Source organism: Acinonyx jubatus, chromosome B2 (assembly GCF_027475565.1).
Source record: "Acinonyx jubatus isolate Ajub_Pintada_27869175 chromosome B2, VMU_Ajub_asm_v1.0, whole genome shotgun sequence".
NCBI classification, from domain to species: domain Eukaryota; kingdom Metazoa; phylum Chordata; class Mammalia; order Carnivora; family Felidae; genus Acinonyx; species Acinonyx jubatus.
In genome coordinates, this window is record NC_069385.1 from 7,202,501 (window position 1) to 7,224,185 (window position 21,685).

The following is a 21,685-nucleotide window of genomic DNA, read 5'->3' on the forward strand; positions in this document are numbered from 1 at the left end:
CCAACGTGGCCCAAGTTCCCTACAGGGCCTGGCACCAGTGGGGTGCACAATGGGTACTTGTTGGATAGCTTTGTCTCTCCTCTTAATGGTCATTTCAGAGGTTTTCTTTTGTTGTTGCTGTTTTAATAGAAATGTTGCTCTAAATATTCTTGTAAATATTCTTTGTGTGACTGCCTAAGTTTCTCTCTGAAACGTACCTCTAAGTAAAATTGCTAAATGCAAGATGAATCCCTTCAAGATTCCTTTTAGGGGCACCTGAGTAGCTCAGTTGGTTAAGTGTCTGACTTTGGTTCAGGTCATGATCTTAGGGTTCATGAGTTCAAGCCCCACATATGGGGCTCTGAGCTGACAGCTCAGAGCCTGGAGCCTGCTTCAGATTCTATGTCTCCCTGTCTTTCTGATCCTTCCTCACTCATGCTCTATCTGTCTGTCTGTCTGTCTCTCTCTCTCTCTCTCTCTCTCAAAAATAAATAAACATTTAAAAATACCTTTTAAAAAAAGATTCCTTTTAACTGGTTTAGAGAGTCTTGGACTCATCAAGTGTTGGTTTTGAAAAGTAACGCATAAAAGAACCTTCACAGACAAATAAAAATCTACCCACACAGAGAAATTACTGAGATGAGCCTGGTTCTATTTGTCAAAGTAATAATGCTTTGAAATTTGATTATATCAAGTCCTACTGCTAACTTTGAATGCAGTCGCTTGGTTGCTCAGTCAAGGTGTCTTAGTGAGTTTTCCATGGAAACAATGAGCACTTGACTCTCAGACTAATTCAGAAATGGCCATTTCGGCAAAGTACAGAGACCCTAATCAACCCAGCTTCACTGAGGGAGAAAAAAGCTCGTGAAACCCACCCACAGATCTGGCCTTCAGGTGTGCCCCACCCTGTTTTGGCTTGTGATTAAAAGTAGTCTTTTAGTGTCTTGCTGCATTGTCTTTGATCACATGGAATCATCATTTATTTTTGATGCCATTTCATCGTTAGCCAGTTTCCTTTCCAAAGTTGCACTTAAGGGAAAAATAGAAGGTAACTGTAATTGTCAAGCCTGCATTAGGGATTCTAAGCTATAGCCAAGAGAGAAATTAATCCTGAAAGCATTTCACACCAAACAGCAGCAATCTGCAAATTGCAGATTATTTGTGTCATGTGGCCAGTGCCAGTAGCACATCAGAGAGCTGAAATCCATTTCAATTTTTATCCCAAGCCCGGGTGCTCACGGTTTTCCATTGAACCCAAAGGATATCACAATTGCCCCGTGATGATTTGCAAGGAAATTAAGAGGAAAAATAGTGATTGAAGACTCATGTGGCTTTTAATGCTTTTCAATGGAATATATTTTCCAAATGAGTTTCCTCAACCTCACAGCATGGTTATTGAGGAAATTCAGCAAGAGCTTTCTAAAAAAGTTGTACTCAGTTAATCCCCCAAAGGTTTTTTGTTTTTCTGAGTTTTTTTTTTAATGGCTATCAGTGACTTTGTGGAAATGACCCACAACTTTGTAATGCATTTTCCTGAGGAGATTCTGAATCAGATTCTAAAATAGTCTTTATGGTATGGAACAGAATGAAAGTAAATGTTGGTTATAGATATCAATCAAAGTGAAAATCCCAGTTTCAAAGTTATCCTTTTAAAAAAAACTAGGATTCAATTCTGTCTTCATATGCTTTTGTAAAAATAAATGTCCTTCTTCATTTTAATACCAAAGAGGCAACTAATTTTTATTTACAGTGAGCTCAAATTTTTAGAAAACAGGTGGGAGAGATGAATGAGTATTTAATAGGGGAGAAAGCAAGAGAAAAGCACAAACCTGTGAGCGTATCATCTGGATAAGCCAGGAAGGAGATGACATTCTAGTCTCAATGACCAAAGATAACAAAACAGGCTTTTGAAGTCAACAGAGACTCCAGAGAAAGGCCCTCATTGAAGAAGACAGAACTACGTTAGACAGAAAAGCTTTCCAATCCCGGTCTTTCCTGTTTTCTTGAGCAAAGAGAATGTTTCCCATCTTGGAAAGGACAGAAGAAACAATTTCAGGAGGAACCTGTGTGTAAGAAAAGTGAGAACAGGAGGAAGAACCCACAAGTGTTGTAAGCGCCGTGGGTCTGCAAACGCATCCGTGTATAAACTCAGAGGCACTGCCTAGGGTCTTCAAACTGCCACGAAGAAAGAACACAGTTTAGAGTCTGGGAGGTGGACTTTTTTTAACTTTTCAAAATGAAGAAGGATTGAATCTCAAAAACTGCAAAGCAATGAGTTTGGTATCAGTTTCTGCCATCAACTGGGAAAAAAATTAAATCGTGTGAGCAGTTATAAGGTGTATGGAATCATTAAGAGCCAACTCAGATTCACCAAAACAGACCGTGGAAGCAGTCATGGAGGAGGGCATAATTCGCTCACCATGGAGCTTCTTGACTTGAATGGGGTCCCTGGACCCTGAAGGCAAAGGAGCTGGCTGTTGGAGGCAGGCAGAAGGCACACTGTTGAAGCAGTCAGGCACCTCGGAGGAGAGAGAGAAACAGGGCAACCATGGGCTGAAGATTGAAGTCATGTTTGGCTGGAGGAAGAGAATGGAAGAGACAGCAAAGAACACGGAGAAGTGAGAGAACAGGGAGAAGAGCGGAGAAGTGAATTCACAACTCCAGGGGGAACAGTGTTGCGGACTGTGTGTTGATCCAGGGTCAGTTACTACAGGAAGGTGAAAGAGAAGGAGGATGGGGATGGGCCGTTGGTGGGAAGCACTTCCCTCAGCACGAGGGGCCCTGCCCTAGGCCCCTGACTGCCCTCCACTCCCACTTCAACCCACAAGAGCTCACAGGATCCAAGCCCTTCCTGGGTTCCTGAATACATGGGGCTCCCAAATTCCCTGCACAAACAGCCCTGGGGCCTTAACTGGCTCTGTCTTGCTGAAGACAGTGACCAAGGGGTAACTCATGGAGGCTGGGTTACACAGCCTGCGGGCCCACCAGCTGGACACGTGAGAGGCCCTTCAGGGAGGTAGGAATCTGAGATGACAGGAGCAGCAAGGTCCAGGGACTGACTCTAGCTGTGCCAGAACAGTCACGTTGAGGAGCAGACCTCCCTAGTGTCTGAGAGTTATAAATCCCCACCTTCCAGATCTTCATACAGGTGAATTTGTCGAAGAGTGAAACAATTTTTTTTTGACAGTTTTTCAGTTTGATTTAGGACTTTTGAATATTCAAACCACTGACGTGTTTTTACACTTTCCCTGGGCCAGCAAGTTAGGAGACTGACCCAGGCCTAGCTCTTGGGTCCCAAGTTCAGAGTGGGAATCATCGAACACTTATCATTTGGGTGGAAGGAAACACACCCGTGTGATGTCGAAGGTAAACTGAGGAGGTGTGAGAGCTCTCATCTAAGAAGGCTGACCTGGCAAGCAAAGTATGCCTGCAAAGCCTTCTGTCAATGAAGCACCACGAAATCTCAACCTCAGGCCCCCCGGCACGTGGTCAGGCATCTGAAGCCAAATACAATGGGTGAGTGTGGCAACAACAAATAAACAAGAGGCTTCCCATTACCACCTTCGGCCAGGAATGTTGCCAACTACAAGCCCAAATCTAAGAATAGAGGGAAGGGAAATTAACATGTGGATGCCTCCTATACATTTTCACATATATTACAGATTATTGCAGGCAAATGGGTATTTGCCCCAGGACAGAGAAGGTGAATAGGGCTTAAAAGGATTGGATATGATTTCTATCTCTCTAAAGCTAAAACTGGCATCCAGAAAGATCCTTCTGACAGCAAGAATGCCTCATTATTATTATTTTTATGTATTTACTTTTTTTATTTTTGAAGGACAGAGAGAGAGACAGAGTGTGAGCGGAGGAGGGGCAGAGAGAGAGGGAGACATAGAATCCAAAGCAGGCTCCAGGCTCAGAGCTGTCAGCACAGAGCCCGACATGGAGTTCGAACTCACGAACTATGAGATCATGACCTGGGCTGAAGTTGGACGCTTAACCGACTGAGCCTCCCAGGTGCCCCAAGAATGACTCATTATTAGAATGGATCTTTGGCTGATCCTCTGGGTCCTCTGGTCCCTGGCACCGAAGTCTTGAGACAGGGTCTGAAATGCAACTGTGGGTGACATTACAAAAGGTATTTCTGTCCCGACAAAGGGACTGGTCTAGGGATAGTAACAGCTAATAGTTTTTCATTCTTGAACACACGACCATGAGTTATATAAATCTATCTTTGATCATCGAAGAAAGCAAATGCATGCAAGTCAATAAAATACAAAAGTTAGATCGGATTGCCATTGATATAAACAAAATCATCAGATTTCATTTGGCAGTTGTGTGGCTATCTTAAGGAAGATATTTTGACATTTCCACAATGGTCTGAGTGACCAGCCATCAAGGTGGCCCCCATCTTAACCCACACGGCAGACCTGGCCTCTGTCTTCCATTTACAACAGAACTCTACTCTTGCTGAAAATTAGCTTTATTTTGACAAGGCCAATAGGAAATGGAACATTTAAAGAGCTCTTTCTTGCTTGAGTAGTAGTATATTAAAATTTTGTGTTTAAAAATTAAACTATGCATTTTTTCTGAATTAATTAAACTGTGAATTAATTTCTGAGATCTTACGAGACTGGCCCCAGGGCAAATAGACTTTCTCTCACAGGTCCTTAAATTAACTCTGCATAGGCTTGTAAAGTCGTCTGTTTTCCAGTGCTCTTGTTTGTGAGAACCAGAAGGCAATGGCCTTTCCCTCTTAATTTATGTATTCATTCAGCACATATTTATTATCACCCTTGTGCCAGACACAGTTCCCAGGCCCTCGATGAAGCTATGAGCAAGCCCCTGTTCTCAAGGAGTCTGTGTTCAGGGTGGGAAAAGCAGATATTAACAAATAGTTAAACACAACAGAAATTGCACTCCTACTCCACAGAGGAGCCCTAAAAAGGCTTTTTAATTCAGTTTAACTAGTTGCCATTGATGGAAGGTTTCTATGTGGGCCAACGCGTTTGCGTTGAGCGTATTATCTTTCTTGGAGGATACAAGGATATATGGTATGAATATAAAGACTGGCTCTACCACCAGAGAAAGCCCGTGGTCATACCCCCTTCTTGTTCATTTTCTTCGTCACTCCATGAGGAACACTTTTAACCTCTAAAATTTTGTCTTGTTTTTGTTTTCTTTGTTGTCGTGCATAGATTTTTGGTGTCTCTACAGTAGAATATTTTCTCCCCCAGACACAAGAAAAAGTGTGTTCAAGTTAAACAGACTAATCGTATTAGTTTGAGGATTCAAATAATGTGGTGTATGAAATTCTGAACTTATGGCATTTTTATATGCAAAATCTAATATGCATTTTTGTGAAACCACAAGGACAGGGCAGAAAGTAGTTTGCAGTGCAGAGAGTCCGGGATTTAAAGGTAGAATTTCAAGGTGGAATTGTCCATTACTCAGCTCTGTCACTCACAACCTGGGTGACAAAAGGCAAGTGACCTTTACTATTACAAACCAGCCACAGGTGGAACACAGAACTCCCTCTGCCTCCCCGAATAAAGACCAAATCCGGGGCACATGGGTGGCTCAGTTGGTTAACTGTCTGACTCCTGACTTCAGTTCAGGTCATGATCTTACTGTTTGTGGGTTCGAGCCCCACATCAGGCCCTCCACTGACAGCGTGGAGCCTGCTTGGGATTCTCTACCTCTGTCTCTGCCCCTCCCCCCACTGGTGTGCACACACAAAATAAATACATCAATTTAAAAAAAAACAAAAGACAAATCCATTCTGGTTAAACAGAAACATGAGTCATGAGTTCCCTTCTTTGACATCTTTGTAGAATATTTGTTTTTAAACCACGGTTTGTTTGCCATAATCACCCATCTGTTGATCATACGCGCTCACGTGATGCCCTTACTATGTGTTATGGCTGACTCAGAAGGCTACACAGAAGGTACATTAAGCACTTGCTAACTGTCCCTTTTGTCAAAAATTCGAGTTAGTTTTCCTTTCGCGTATTTGAGTAAGTGGATGTTCGGCGATCTGGGGCTTAAGTCATTTTCCCGATTGCCTCTGTTAATTCACTTTATAAACACAGATACATAAATCATGCAATTTGAGATGACCAGTGAGATTTAAAAAAAAAAAATCTTTCAGCAGACACTTATGGGGATGAGCACTGGGTGTTAGGGAATGAATCACTGGATTTGACTCCTGAAATCATTATTGCACTATATGCTAACTTGGACATAAATTAAAAACTAAAAAATAAAACAAAATAAAATCTTCCAGCTAGTTCAAAAGTAAAAAAACATGTCATAAAGTTTTAAGATGTCAAATAAAAAATCAAATTACTTATTAATCATTTGAGATTATTGTAGTAAGTGAATAAATGAATTAATAAAAGGCAACAAATTAAAGCCATAAGTGTATACTAACCATACTTTTCTAAACACGTATAATCTGATCATGTGAACATATATATGTGTGTGTGTGTGTGTGTATGCACATTAGAAACACACATATATACATGCTTGAAAATCTATTGTTTCTCAACATATTGTCATAATAAATCTCAAATATGTAATTGGATACTGGGCTCCTTTAGCAAAATTGGCCTCCAAATATCGAAGGTTCAGGAAACAAGGTATTTGTAGAAGCAGAACAACCATTTCAAGTAGTCCAACAAGTGCCCCTGCTCTCCAGAGACTCAAAATAGCAACTAGCATCCACTAAAAGCCAACCTTGTACAAAGAGCTCTCCTAGGTCATAGATATACAACCATGTAGATACCCATACACATCATTTACAGCAACACACATCATTTACAGCAACCTCATAATTAAATATTCTTACTCCTGTTTTTGCAAGTAGGAAATTAAGGCTTTAGATCTGACACAGTATCTTTGACCCGAGACTCCACAGCTAGTTAGTGGTTCATTTCCTTCTCCTGCTCTTGCTTCATCATTATTTCTTATTTCTTCCTGGGCCAGGGACCTGGGAGGGGGTTGAGGGGAGGGGGGAGGCAGACTGGGACCCAGAGTTCTACCCCCACCTCCGCATGTAGGTAAAAAGACTATAGAAGCCGCCCATGGGAGGGTGGCAGAAGGGGATCACAGGACAGTGACAACCAAGAAAATACCTCCTTGTCTGAACACCAGTTTCTCTTTCCCAGGCATGTTTAGGAAGGACCCTGTGTCCTGAAATGCATGTCTATGCCTCACACATTCTTGATTTTATACACATTCTGCATTCACAGAAGTGTGAGCATTTAGTCTGTTCTTTCAACCCAGGTGGATTTGTAAAGTCTTCGCAGGCAATATTACGCTGCTTTTACTTCTATATGACACGTAAAATAGTTCTGGATGCAACACTGATACTTAGTTCATTTCTCAGCAATTTTTTTTTCAAGGAAAGACTATAATGACAAATGTAAATGTCTAGCGTCAGACATATTCTAGTATTCAGTGTTTCTCTCCCTCACATTGTTTAATATGTTTTGCAAGCAAGTTAGAGCTTCACATTTGTACTCCCAGGACAAATAATGGTTTTTACCCTCTAATCTAACAAGACTAGAGAAAGTAATCGGGTCCCCGTCACATCAACTATGAAACCTGCCATTGGATGGTCTTGGGACTTGCATTTGGTAAATCATCTGCTAAAGCCAACATGTTACAGAATTCCTTCTGATAAGGGAAATGACTCAGCATCTAACCTACATTTCTGATTCTGTCCATTTTTAAGCACTCCGACAATTGCTGCCTTCTAACCTGTAATTCATCAAAATTGCCACCTAGAGGTATCTACCGCTTTGTGGTTCTGGTGACTTCTGCTCCACGTAAACAGGTCTACTTGTCCCCTGCTGGATTTGCCTGTCTCTTGAGACTCCAGGGTGACATCCGTTCTCTGATGGGTCTAAGAAAAAGTTGCTGCTTTTCATATGGGAGTACTAATTCCTAAGCCCTTCACTTGTGAGAGCTGAAAAAGGATGTTCTGACCTTTATTTCACAAGACAATAGCTCATGTAGCAATTGTTTCAAGTAGCCACTTCCCTTTTAAATAAATGAAACTTCTTTTTTTTTTTTTTTTAATTTTTATTTATTTGGAGAGAGGGAAAGAGAGAATGAGCTGGGGAAGGGCAGAGGTGGGGGTGGCAGGGACAGAGGATCCAAAGCGGGCTCTGTGCTGACAGCAGAGGGCCCGACGTGGCACTCAAGCTCACAAACCATGAGATCATGACCTGAGCCGAAGCCAGACACTTAACTGACTGAGCCACCCAGGTGCCCCAATAAATGAAATTTTTTAAAAGAAGTAGCAGCAGCAGCCATTAGATGTGGGAATGCATTAATATCGTTAGCAATACATTCACCTTTTTTTTTTTTTTGTCATTCCATGTTGCTTTCACATACGTTCAAAACTGCCGTTCGAGGTCAAGAAGGTGATTATTCTTGGTGAAGGACATGGTGCTGGGAGTAACTAATTCATCCAGGAGCACATAGCCAGCTAACTAGTGCAGAACAGAGGTTCAAGCCAGCCCATGACTGCAGTAACTTTTTTAAAAGGCATGAAACCCCCAATTTTGGTATTTCCCTTCTTAATCCATGCCACCAATTGCTATGTTCAAGTGGTAGCTGTAGGCTTTTCTTCAGAGAAAAGTGGATGAAAGGAGAAAGAAAAAGAGGGTGGTAACTATATGCTCAAGGGTAGATTTTTGCTGAATATTTAAAGGGAAGAATTGGGGGTGCCTGGGTGGCTCAGTTGGCCAAGCATCCGACTTCGGCTCTGGACATGACCTTGCGGTTCGTGGGTTTGAGCCCTGTATCAGGCTCTCTGCTGTCAGCACAGAGTCCACTTCTAGTCCTCTGTCTTCCTCTCTCTCTGCCCCTCCTCTGCTCATGCTCTTCCTCTCTCTCTCTCTCTCAAAAATAAATAAACATCTAAAAAGTAAATAAATAAAGGGGAAACTTGAATACTTAGTTTAAGTGGACAGGCCACAGAGTGGCAGAGCGTGAGCAGAGAAGTGAGTGGTGAGCTAGGCCCACCAGGGGCTGAGCAGGGACAGGCGGGACCAGGAAGAACGACTCCTGTTTCCCCTTTGAGTCTGGAGGAATCGAGACGGGTAGATACAGGGGGTCATAATTGGGCAGGGATTCGAAATCCAGCAGCGGTGCACTTGAAGGCTGCCAGGTGGGTTCTCCGGAAGCTGAGTCTGAGACAGAGCACAGGGTGCAGGTGTGCACTGGGATTGCACCTGGGAAGGGAGAGGGAGGGTGGGGACTGGGCAGACTAAGGAGTCACACTGCCGTTGGACCTGACAGAGCCTCAGCCACCTACAAGGCCTAGGGGCAAACACTGCCCCTGGTGGCTGGTGTCGGGACAAACCAGCTTGGCAGTCCCCTCCCTGTCCTGGGCAGCAGAGTGGGGCCATAAGATGTCATGACCTCAGATGGGGCAAGTGTCTGCAGCTCAGGGCACAGCTCGGTCGCTACGGTCCCTCCTTGAGGGGAGCTGAGCCCCTGTCTCTACTGTCTGCACGTTCACGAGAGCTTTTACGCCTGTGTCAGATGAGGTCGCATTTTGAGGATGAAGTGTTAGAGGTTAATTAAGAAGGATGGCGATGGTTTGGAGAGTCCCCAAGGGAGACGAGAGGGATGCTGGCCAAAGGAGAGTGAAGGGCAAGCCTCCCCCAGGTCCTGATTGAGAGCAGACCCCAAATCTGCAGCAGCAGCACACTCAGCAAGGACGCGGCATCGAGTCAATGTCAGGACGTCTCTTAGACCTCCTAGCCCCCGCTGCTACACGAGCTGTGATTGGCAAGACTGGACTTGGAGAAGGAAAAGCAGGTGCAGTGAGGGGGGGGGGGTTGCCTGGAGAGGTGAGAGGTCAAAAGAGGCCACTTAACCAATAAGCAAAACACCTGCAGGGCTGGAGCTCAGAGCTGAGGCCTCTGGGAAGGGAAAGGGCACGGTGGCGCAGGAGACCCTAACAGGTGCCACAGTCACCCAGCTGGGTGGTCAGTGAGCGCATGGCAGGTGACTCATCCATGGAACACCTGCTGTTGAACAATTGCCACAGCCAGGCACTGTTCCAGGAGTAGCCGATACAGCAGTGACAAGGCAGCGGCCATCCCTGCCCTTGTCATTTTTGCATTTCAGCAGTGGGTGACAGAAAATACATGAGGTATAGGGTACGTTAGAAGCTGATTTTGCTATGGAGAAAATACAGCGGCGATGAGGGTGCTGGCGGTGGTGAAAACAGACTGCAGTTTCACACAGGGTGGTCCCAAACAGCCCCACTGAGAAGGTGACATTTGAGAAAGGACTTTAGCCTCCATGCAGATGTCGGGACCAAAAGCTCTCTGGAGAGAGGGAGAAGCAAGGGCCAAGGCCTGAGACAGCCTCCTGCTGAGTGGTCAGGAGCACAGGGCAGGCAACCATAGCCTAAGGGCTCAGAGACTGTGCAGCACCAGCCTGCGGGCCACGTGGGAGGATGGCATGAGTCCCACATGCACATCGTAATGGGACCCTTTGATCTGCTATGTCGAGAGATAGCAGGGGCCTGAAAACAGAAGATGCTGGCCACGGTGAGGATTTGACCGGTCCAAGTAGACAGCTGAGGCTTCAGAAGATGACCCATGGCCATGTGCGTGTGGAGGCCCTGTGTGAGGAATCTGGAAAAAGCAGGAGTACCTCACCACCATTAGCAGCACGCCATGGGGTCTTTCTTTGCCAGGCTCTTTCTTCCTCCTGCACCTCCACTCCTCCTCCTTATACCACTGAATTCTGTCTGTGTATCTTGTGTTTCCAGTTCTGTGACTTTCCAACTCACCTTCACACTAAGTTTGAGTCTGACCGTTTCCCACACCGGTGTTCCTGTGGTGACCACCATTACAGATGCCCCTTCATGGTCTCTCAAGTATCTTGACTCCTCCCAAGTCTTCCCTTCTAACTAATGCTGGGTCTGTCCTTGTTTATTGTATTTTATTCCACCTACCAGGTGTTCCGGGTAATTACCTAGTCTTCTGTGAAAGATGTTTATATTGGAACACTCATTGACATCAATCCTTGTAGTTACATCTTAGGAGAATGTTAGAATACAAATCTTGAAGACAGGCTAATTTTAAATTCTGTTTCTTATTTTACCTGGCATTAAAATAAGTCAAATCAGTTTTTCTCACATTGGAGGGATGTAAAGGATGACTTTAGAAAAAAAAAAAAAAAGGTCTTCTAAAACTTCTAAGGTTAAATGTGATTATTTCATAAAATAATCTCTCTTAAATATGTCTAGAAATACATTTAGACATAAATGTTTTATGCTTATACAAGTGGAAAGCCCAAATGAACACTTATAAATTAAATATAAATAAAATCACAAAACCGAAAAAGTATTCCAGTTAACTCTATGAATTTGGTATGGCGGGTGCTAGCATTTGCTGAAACGAAGTTATTCTTGGGATGCAAACGAGGTCCTGGATGGTTGGCCAGCCTCGCCTGATCAGAGCATGCCGACAACCCCTACAATCCTGTGCCCATACTGCCTCCTTCATATGAGCCTCCTACCCTTGGTGCCAGACCATGGGACCCCCATGTGTGGGGAATGCATCCCTGGAACTCTGTTCTCTCCTTAGTTTCACAGAAGCGCTTGTTCCCAAGATGGTGTAAAAGAACTGACATGAGACTAAACTTCCACTGTGGTTTTTGTGGGGGAGTTTTTTGTTGTTGTTTTGTTTTCAGAAAGTTTATTCTATTCTATTCTATTCTATTCTATTCTATTCTATTCTATTCTATTCTATTCTATTTTTAGAGGGAGAGTACTCAAGTGGGAGGGAATGGGAAGAGAGAGAGAATGCCAAGCAGGCTCCACACTCAGCACAAAGCACAGGAAGGGGCTTGATCCCACGACCCTGGGATCATGACCTGAGCCGAATTCAAGAGTCAGACACTTAACCGACTGAGCCGCCCAGGAGCCCCCCACCACGGTTTTTGGGTTGAACTGTGGCCAAATGATCCAGCGTAACTTTTACTAATTGTCCAGATAATTATCAGAGTAGCAACTCTGACATGAACAACATCTCAGAAAGAACCAGTTGGACAAACACAGTTCAAGTACAGTTTCTAATGTCAAGGATCTACTTTCTCTTCTTTATAGTACTGGGCATGCCTGAGGCAATTAACGTACTACATTTTCCACCAAAACATTCACCTCAGGATTTTCTTTTCTTTCCTTGGCCTATTGTCAGGTGGTGACTTCGTCTGTTGTACATTTTGTTTATATTTTTAAAATTCTTTTGTACTACTTGAGTAAACATTTATAAACCACTTTCTCAAAGTATTAAATGTTATAATATCAAAGACTGGATCAAATACAATATCAAAAACTAAAACCGTGTTTCAGTGTTTTACATGACCACCGAATTTCAGAGTTGGAGCTGACACAGTCAAATTCGTCTCTAAAATATCCTGCAGAAATCGTCATTTAGTCTGTGTCTGAAAAGCTGCAGTTACTAGCTTATAAAGCAATATATTCCAGTCTTCAGTTAGAAATTTCTTTACATTGAATCAAAATCTATTGCTGTAATTTCTGCCTGTTTGTGTTCGTCCTGCCTTCTAAAGCACAAATCTAATCTCTCTTGCAAAGGATAACTCCTTCACCCCTCCCCCATGAATACGACAGCTCCCTCCTTCCTCAGCCTGCCTCCCACCCAGACAAACATCCTCAGTACTTTCCATCGTTTGTACAGCACAATGCAGAATAACATGGAAAAACAGCACAGTGATTGCTTTGGTACATTTTGCAGACAACACGATTCCTTAGCAGAAACTTCAACAGATTATGTGATCCAGGGATTGTATCTAAGAAATAGGCTTTTGTGTCAATTTTTGTTAGTAGAGCTAATATTATAAAGGACTACAAAGTAATATGTAGAATTATCCTATTAAAAGGACAGGGATGGAACATATTTTAAATGATAACTAAGCATGTGCTGGCATGCATATATATAATTTATTTATCTATTTCTCTTTACAACTGAAGAAAGAAAATGTGAAAGCCTGAATAGGCTCTTGTTGACTGGGGGGGGGGGGAAGGTGATGGCAACCAGGCTTTCCTGGCTCGCTTCCCAGGTCCTTTCCATAAAAGCCCCTTTCCAAACTGAAAAACAGGATCCTTATGGTCTTTTTTCTTTTTTTTTTTTTTTAAGTTTATCCATTTGTTTTGAGAGAGAGAGAGAGAGAGAGAGAGAGAGAGAGAGCACATGGGAGGGGCAGGGAGAGAATCCCAAGCAGGCTCCACACTGTCTGTGCGGAACCCAATGTGGGGGGTTGATGTGGGGCTCAAACTCACAAACCACAAGACCTCGACCCAAGCTGAAATCAACAGTTGGGTGCTTAACCAACTGAGCCCCCCAGGTGCCCCCAGAATCCTAATGGTCTTGACAGAGCCTCCTGGAAGAACCAGACAAGGTTCTACACTACAGCCAAATCCCATGAAGATATGGTATCTAGCGACCCTGTCTTCATTCTTAACTGTCCGTGTGCAGAGCCCAGTCTTCAGAGTTGAGGAAGTGAGACGTGATATCCAAGTGAAATGCACCTATACTCACCAACTCTCCCACTCTGGCCCCACAGAATCCTGGCTGTATAACAGGGACAAGTAATGTCCTGGGTATAAGTGTTATGGTGGCCTAAAGCTCCACAAAGCCCAGGTCACAATCAGGAGGGAGAAGAGACCTGGCTGGGCTCACCTGTGGCCCCTTCCCAGTGTCACAGTGGGGGACCAGGCAGCAGCCATAGCTCCCTTGGAAGTATGGCTTTTTTGTTGTTGGTGAGAACATGTTTTGCAGGTAGGTGTTTGCGTCTTCCCCAACAACACTGCGGCTGATAGTCATAACAGCACGTGAGAGCACATTACCGCCCAGAATGGGAAAAACATGTTTACGATTAATTCTTTTCTCCAACAGCTGGCTGCCCCAACTCCTTGATTAAAGAGCTCCATCACTTCAGGATCCTTGGAGAAGAGCAGGTGAGTCAGCCTCTCAAAGGCGGTGCCAGGGTGTTGTGAAAGACACTAATGAGACAGTTTGGGTGCTCTCCAGGGAGGTAGAGTGTGTCTCCTGACCCTTGGCGCCCTAAAATGGGGAAGAAAGCCACGCCGCAGATATGTGTGAGGACACTCTTTTCCTCTTCTATCCATCAGATCTGACAGGTTATTAATTGGTACATCTGCCAGAGCATTTCGTCTCAGGACGCCAGCAGTAAGCAGGCCCGACGTAGCGGCAGATAGGCAAACGAGTAAGTGCCCAGATATATTATGCCTAAGAGCCCAGTCGTCACAGACGGTCCTGACATGATGGCAGCGGGCAAGTGTGCAAGCTCTCCTCACCAGACTTTTGCACTCGGTGCACATTATCCGTATTTCACCGCAGCCACTTTCTCTATGGATGTGAACGTGTGACTTACATACAAAGGGTGGCCCATCAAAAGTAGATGATTTGAGTAGTGTGGTGCTCAGCGAGATGTCAGATTTTAAACAGATGTGCTAAGTAAATAATTCAAGGCGCTGAATCACACACGTGCGCGCACACACGTACTTTTGACCACGTCAAAACAAATTTCTTGGTCTTTACATAGAATTAGTTTCCATGGTATTATGTTAAATCTTGATGTCAAGTTATTTTTGAAACACTTACACCAAGTAGTTGACAACATGGTGGTTTACTCCCAAGGGTCGTCTTTGCCAAGTCTGAATGGGAAAACCTGCAAAGCGAGATGGGGCCACTCAGTGTCGTTGATAAGTTTTTGGTTTGTGTGTTTTTCTTTGGTATGTGTATGTTGCAAGTTGGGACCCCCACTGTGTCCAATACTAAATTAAAAGCAGAAAGGGATTAATTGGGGGAGGATAAAAAACTGGAATTCTTTCCAACTCCCTGAATTAATAGGTTTCAGCGTGCTTCCTTCATTATTTAAAGACTGCAAATTCCAGAATTCAGTGGGCATAAGTGTTCATTCAAATATAAGGAAAATCAGCTATCCTCCATTGCAGGTAAGAGTTGTTAACTGGCTCCCTCAGACATATCTATTTATGAAACACATGAATCTCACAGCCGTCTTCCTGTGAGATTTCTTGAAGTAAGAATTACTGATTGTTACCCTGACATTTCCACCCAGATAATGGAGCTTTCTCTTCTAACTTGTACCAATATTTGCAAATTATTTCCATATTTGTGTTAGAGTCATTGGTGATTAGCAGGGAAAGAAGCCAACTGCAATCCTCTCCTTAGATCTGCATAAAAGTCAGGCCCCTTTGCATTCTCCTAGAAATTTAATCGAGCCATAATCAAAATCAATATTATTCTGATTAGTTGTGCAACATGGAGACATAGTGCATCACAGCAATATTGATCTTTATTTCCTGAAAAAAAAAAAAAACCACTTTTCCTTCCTTCTTTGCTTTCATTCAGCAGGTGCTTACTGAGCACCTACTCAGGTGCTGCATACCATTTTTGGTTACGGGGATAAAGAAACGAAAAAGAAATACCTATCAGGGAAAAACTGCTAAGTTATATACACACAAACATGTTCAGTATATATTGTGCTAGGTGCTTTTTATAGCCATGGAGAAAAATAAAGCCAAAAAGAGGGTTGTGGTAACTGGGGGAAGAGGTGAAATTTTATATAAGGTGGTCAGGAAGAACCTCACTGAGCAGGTGATTTGTGAGTGGAGACCTGAGTGTATATGTAAACGCATAATGTAAAAAGCATCACAAAATGCAAGGTGTGGTTGGAGCAAGGCAGGAAGAAATTCTGGAGAGTGCGAACCGGAAGCCAAAGGCAGGAGGCATTTCTAGGAGGAGGGCTGATTACCCGTGCCCTGTGCTGACCAAGCAGGATGAGGGGTGAGAAGTGAACACAGAACTCATTGGTGACCTTGACCGGGGGAGGGTGGGGGTGAAAGCCTGCTTGAATTGTGTTCGTGTGAGATGGGAAGAAGAATGGGAGAGAGCAAATAGAGGTACCTTCTTTTTTTTTTTTAACGTTTATATATTTTTGGGACAGAGAGAGACAGCGCATGAACGAGGGAGGGGCAGAGAGAGAGGGAGACCCAGAATCGGAAACAGGCTCCAGGCTCTGAGCTGTCAGCACAGAGCCTGACGTGGGGCTCGAACCCATGAACCGCGAGCTCATGACCTGAGCCGAAGTCGGATGCTTAACCGACTGAGCCACCCAGGCGCCCCTAGGTAACTTCTTTCTTGAGGAATTTAGGTATAAAGGAAAGCAAAGAAATGAGGTAGCTGGGGGTGGAGGAATGTGGAAGCAAGATAACGTTTCTTCGCTGGTGGGAATGACTCTGTAGAGGAGTGGGAAGTTGGAGATGCAGGGGAGAGGAGAGACTGTCGGGAACAATGTGCTGGCTCACAACAACTGAGTGTAGGCTCAGCCTGAGACAAGATTACAGGCAGCTCAGCTGGCAGTGGGGATGATGGCAGAATATGGAAGGTGGTTGTCATTTATGCTTCTCTTATCTCAGGGAAATAAGAAGCAAAGTTGTCAGCTGAGAGTGGAGATGGGGGGAGAGATTTCCAGGGAGAGGAAAGGGTAATGACAATGTCATTTAGGAGGGTAGGAAGTGAATAAACTTGGGAAAGAAATGAGTTTGGAGTGAGATCCGTCAGCCTGGTGTCCTTCTGTCCCATTCAACTGTGTAGACACAACTCCAGTAAGTGCAGAGTTGGGTTTAACTCAGAGTTTGGTTTTCAGCTAGGAGAGCAGGGCGGTGGGATATGAAAAGACAGGGACAGGAAAGGTGGTTGGATCCATTGGTTCCAGGTCCCAGTGGGTCCAAATAATTTTTGGAGGTTGAGTTGGAAGTTTGAGTTTTAGAGTTTGAAGGGTTTAGCTGGAAAAGTAGGTGTTGGCTGAGGCGTGCAGCCAACGTTGAGATTGTGGAGGCATGCAGGGAACAGCTGTGGTGGGGCCAGGGAGGGCCAGAAGGGCTGGTGGCTGAGTTAGGATAGAGAACAAGTTGACTAGAGAAGTTGAGGTCACAGACTCAGGAAGCCAGGGCACTGGAAGGTGTGGCCCGTGTGGACACTGAGATCCTCCAGAATTATCACCAGAGCAGACTTGGAAAGAACTCTGATGAGTCATGAACTGGATCTTCAAGAAATGGGGGTAGAGGGAGCAGGGAGATAGAGAGGGTGAGGGAGGTGGGGCTCAGGAGCTGGCTGTAGATGGAGAAAGAACACCCAATGGAGATTCATGGCTTGAAATTCAAAGCTGGAGGGTTTCAGGAGAGAATAAAACTGTTCTACTTAGAATGTAACAGCGTAATGCTTGGTGGTACAAAGTGTGCAGAGAACATTTGAGGGAGCTGTCAGGGAAGTGGTGTCCTAGGGCATGAGCCAGTTTCAGTGAAGAAAGAATGTGAGAGAAACACTGGGAGTAGATTGAAGTCACAGGGCAGTTACTCTGCCTGGCCCTGGCTTCCCCAGCACAGGGGCGGGAGTTGGGGCCACTGAAAGATGGGGTAGAGAAAAGGGGTGTACAGAGCCACATGTGGGTGGGGGGTCAGACTAGAAAGCTGACAAGGGAGCCAGGGACTGCTTTGGGGACTGATATAAACCCGTGCATCAGTCAGGACATTTCTATCCTGATGATACATGACAAAAGCTAGTGGCCTCAGGGCAGGTATGGCTGAGTCTCCAGAGAAAAAGCAGAGCAGCTCCCCTGCTCCAGCCCTTGGGGTGGGCGTTCTAGCCCAGAGCTAGCAAAACATTCCGGCTCTCTCTGGGTGCTTGAGGCAGCTTTCATTACTTGATGAAATGAAATGTTATATTAGTGTGTGGTACAAGTGCCCTTGGACACATCATTTCAGTCCCTCTCTACCGTGGCTTTTCCATTTGTAGAGAAGGAGGAGCAATGGCGAACCATCTCTTAGAATTTTTGTAAATAAATAGTATGGCGAAGTTGCAAATACTAAGTGCTACACTAAAATGTTTCTGATTTAAATAGCATTTTCATTCTTTATACTCAATCAGTAGATTAAACTAGTAGTAATCAGGTAGGCAGTAAAATAAGTGTAATGTTCACCTAAAAGTGAATTGATAAGATGAACACAGATACTGGTTAGATAATGAATCCATTGCTGGATGGTGGAGATGCTTACTGGTTATCTAATTTCTCTGTACGTGATTCCCTTACACTTGCTTTGGTTTTTAACAGGCACCTGATTTTTGAGAGCCAAAATAAAAATAAATCATTAAACACTATGAGTAATTATCTTCCAAAAATGAAAATACACTTAAAAATCCTTGGAATTTAACGTATTTACTCTAGCTTCTTGGCCCTATCTCTGATATGTGTTTATAGTTCACATTCATAAAACACCTCTCCTCCCCCTCCCCCCCCCCCCCCCCCCCCCCCCCCCGCCGCCCCGGTCCAAACTATTTGGCAAAGATATTATCACAATGTAGGTAAAAAGCTACTCTAAAGTTCAAGGTAAGCCTTAAAAAAAAAACATAAACAAAAAAACCAAACCAGGAATGACATCTGTCAGTCCATAGGGTTTTGAGAGCCTTCAGGAGAACTCATTTCAGAAGTACCTCCACTTACACCAGTTTTTCCCACCTTAGTTTCAATCACCAGAATTTTAAGGAAACTTTCATTCATTCAACAGACATTTTGTGAATACTTCTTGTACTGTTATTGTGCTAGTGTTAGATGAAATGGCAAACAAGGAAATCACAGGAACAAATCGTGATACGTGCCAAGGTGAAAACAGTGATTGAGATTTAACCTATTGTAGGTAAGGAGCCACGGAGCCATGAAGTAAAGGTTGAGAGGGCACCCACTATTCACTGAGCTAGGATCTCAGTAGCGGATGGAAGAGCATTTGAAGCAGAGGGAAGCACATGTTCAGTGACCCCCCAAGAGGTGAAGAGATTGTCCTGTTCAAGGCACTACATAAAAATCAATGTGGCTAGAAAATAATGAACAAGAGGGACGATGATGAAAGATGAAGACCCATCTGGACCATGTAGGCCATGGTCAAGGTTTGGATTTAATTCTAAGTTCAATGGGAAATTCTTGAAAGTTTAAGCACGGGACTGGCATTAACTAAATTACATTTCAAGAATGGTTAGTCTTGTTGCGATATGGACAAGGTCCGGATTAAGACGGTCGACAGAGGAAAGAGAAAGAAGTGAATATTCAGAGATAGAGTGAAGGGTCTCAGTGACTCATTAGCTGTGGGTCAGGGAAATGAAGGAGTCCCACAGTGTTATTTTACCAAGATGGGTAAGATGGTAAGAAGGTGAGGAACCCACAGCTCAACCCTGAGCAGATTTGCTAGGCCGGAAGCATTGAGAAGGAGGCAAGCCAGGATTTGGGTGTATGAGTTGGAACTCACAGGAGACGGAGGTCAGGGGTCAAAGATGGAGAGATAAATGCGGAGTCCCTGTCACGCAGATGGTATTTTAAGTCCATGAAATGAAACTTGTTATCAACGTGTGTTACAAGTGCCCTCGGACACATCATTTCAGTCCCTCAATTGCCAAAGGGAGATAAAAGACAAGGGACCACGTGAACCCTACGGAGCTCCATTTGGAAGTATGTTAGAGGAAACGAGAGCCCAGGGAGAGGCAGGGAGGACGAGGGTGCAGGAGATGAGCACCAAGTACCTCTCAAGGAAGTCAGAGACGAACCCCCTTCCTCTGAGGGTGGGGTGCTTGAGCTTGGAGGCCAATAGTAGTACCACTCGTAAACCATTTCTCAGGGACTGTAGCAAAGGGTAAATAACATGTGTCCATGGGCCCCCCTGCCCTCTGCTGCCTGCCTGATCAACAGCACATGCTTAGCAGTCCTGTTTGCAAAGCCTTCGGAAGTCTCTGGGGGTCACACCCACTGTAGAAACCCCTGTGAGGAAAACGGTTCGCAGGTTACCCACCTTCATAGCCTTGCCTTCTGAGGAGCACTGTCATGGCCACAGCAAGGACAAGGGACAAAGAAAGCAATGGTCTTGACCTCCTTTCCAGAAGATTCCACAGCCACTGGAAGTCGAAATATTTTTTGACATTGTGTCATCAAAAACATCTGAAAAAAAAAAAAAGCTTCAGGGCCGCCAGCTTGGCTCAGTCAGTAGAGCATGTGACTCTTGATCTTGGGGTCGTGAGTTTGAGCCTCACATGCAGCATAGAGAGAACTTTCAAAAAATAAATAAAAACTTTAAGAAAAAAACTCATAAATTGCAATCCAGGACATAATCTATCGCTTCAATTATATTTTAGGTGTTGTTTGATCTGTTTCCTCCTTACCTCTGATTTCAGTCATTCTGATGATTTCTGATGGTTTCTCTATGCAGTGATCAAGGTCCAGCCCTTTCTGTAGCCAATTTATTTCATCAACCCATGACAGGAGTCCAGGGATGAAGAAAACATTAGCAACAGAACAGAAAATACAAAGAGCAATGTGGCGGCCACACCCACAGAGGCTGTCACCAACTCTCCCCGGGCTAACTACCTGCAAATGAGGAAAAATAAGATTAAGGTTACTGAGGATTTGATGAGTGTTTGTTTTCTGTGTGTGTGTGTGTGTGTGTGTGTGTGTGTGTGTTTTAATTCTAATACATACAGAAAATAGGCCATTGTCTGCAGAGCAAGGAGAAATGGATTAATCATGAATGTGTGTTTCTCTATAAAGTTATTTTAGATGTGTTATCCAAAAAGGAAATTCTATAATAAGCTGTTTTTCATTATTTTCCAAAAGATGACTGTGGGAGAGTGAGCTGAAAAAAAATTTTTTAATAAAAAAGGGAAAAAGAGAGAAAATGGAAGCAGCTTGGTTTTGGGGAAAGGGTGGTGTTTAGAGCCACAGCCCTGAGTTCAGATGTGGGATTGGGGGTTTCCTGCCTGGGTGAAGGTCAGCAAGGGACCGAACTTCTTTGTGACTCAGTAGTCTCGTGTTCCAGTTCCCAGAGTGGGCAGAGAATGAACTTCATAGACGAAGTGTCTGTCAGCACCGGCACCTGGGACAGAGTCGTAGTTCAGTGAATGGTATTTCTGATGGGGATTCCTCTCCTCCACGGGGGGTTACGAGAGGCTCCAGGGAGGGATTCCCCTGGTGCTCCTGGTTAAGACCTAACAGAAGCCAGAATTTAGGGAGGGAAAGCAAGACAGGTCCCTGCCTGCGGAGGGGTAGTTTTGTAGCTGTACCTGAGTGCCCCCAAAAGGATACTCTGGAAAATTCCACGGAGGAACAAAAACCCACCTCCTCCGTGCTCAGGAGATTTGAAATTGAAAGGCTGCCATGCAGCTCCCAGATTGCTGACAAGCTGTGACTCATTTTGACAGAACATTTCCCAGTTTTACCTGCTATTCCTGTTGTTCACATTTGCCGAGGTTTTAAATTTTAGGTTCCTTTTTGCTTTCTTTTCTTATGAAAGCATGCAAATCAAATATCACCATGGAGAGGTGTCTGTCTTCCTACCACCTTTTGGGTGGTTTTCCAGGGGTTCAGGGTAGTCAGGTGCAGACCCTTCCCAGCCTGACCCCTCGAGTGACCACCAGTATTTAGCAGGCAGCCAATGGCTGGCAAGAAAGGGGAAGCTAACTTGCCCATATGGGATTTGAACCTGTGACCCTTGCTTCATTATAGAACAATATTCTACCCAACTCAACTCTTCTAACTACCTACAGACCACCAAAATACAACCCCCATT

General features: G+C 44.2%; 1 protein-coding gene across 2 annotated transcripts in view; it reads left to right on the forward strand.

Annotated features, from left to right (window-relative positions):
• The window catches only part of PRKN (parkin RBR E3 ubiquitin protein ligase), a 1,330,206-nt gene that overhangs the window by 1,112,613 nt on the left and 195,908 nt on the right, over positions 1 to 21,685 (forward strand). For both annotated transcript variants that reach the window (XM_015083244.3, XM_053223338.1), the window contains exon 8: positions 13,932 to 13,993. In XM_015083244.3, coding sequence (XP_014938730.3) covers positions 13,932 to 13,993 — 62 coding nt within the window. The remainder of the gene's footprint in view (positions 1 to 13,931; positions 13,994 to 21,685) is intronic.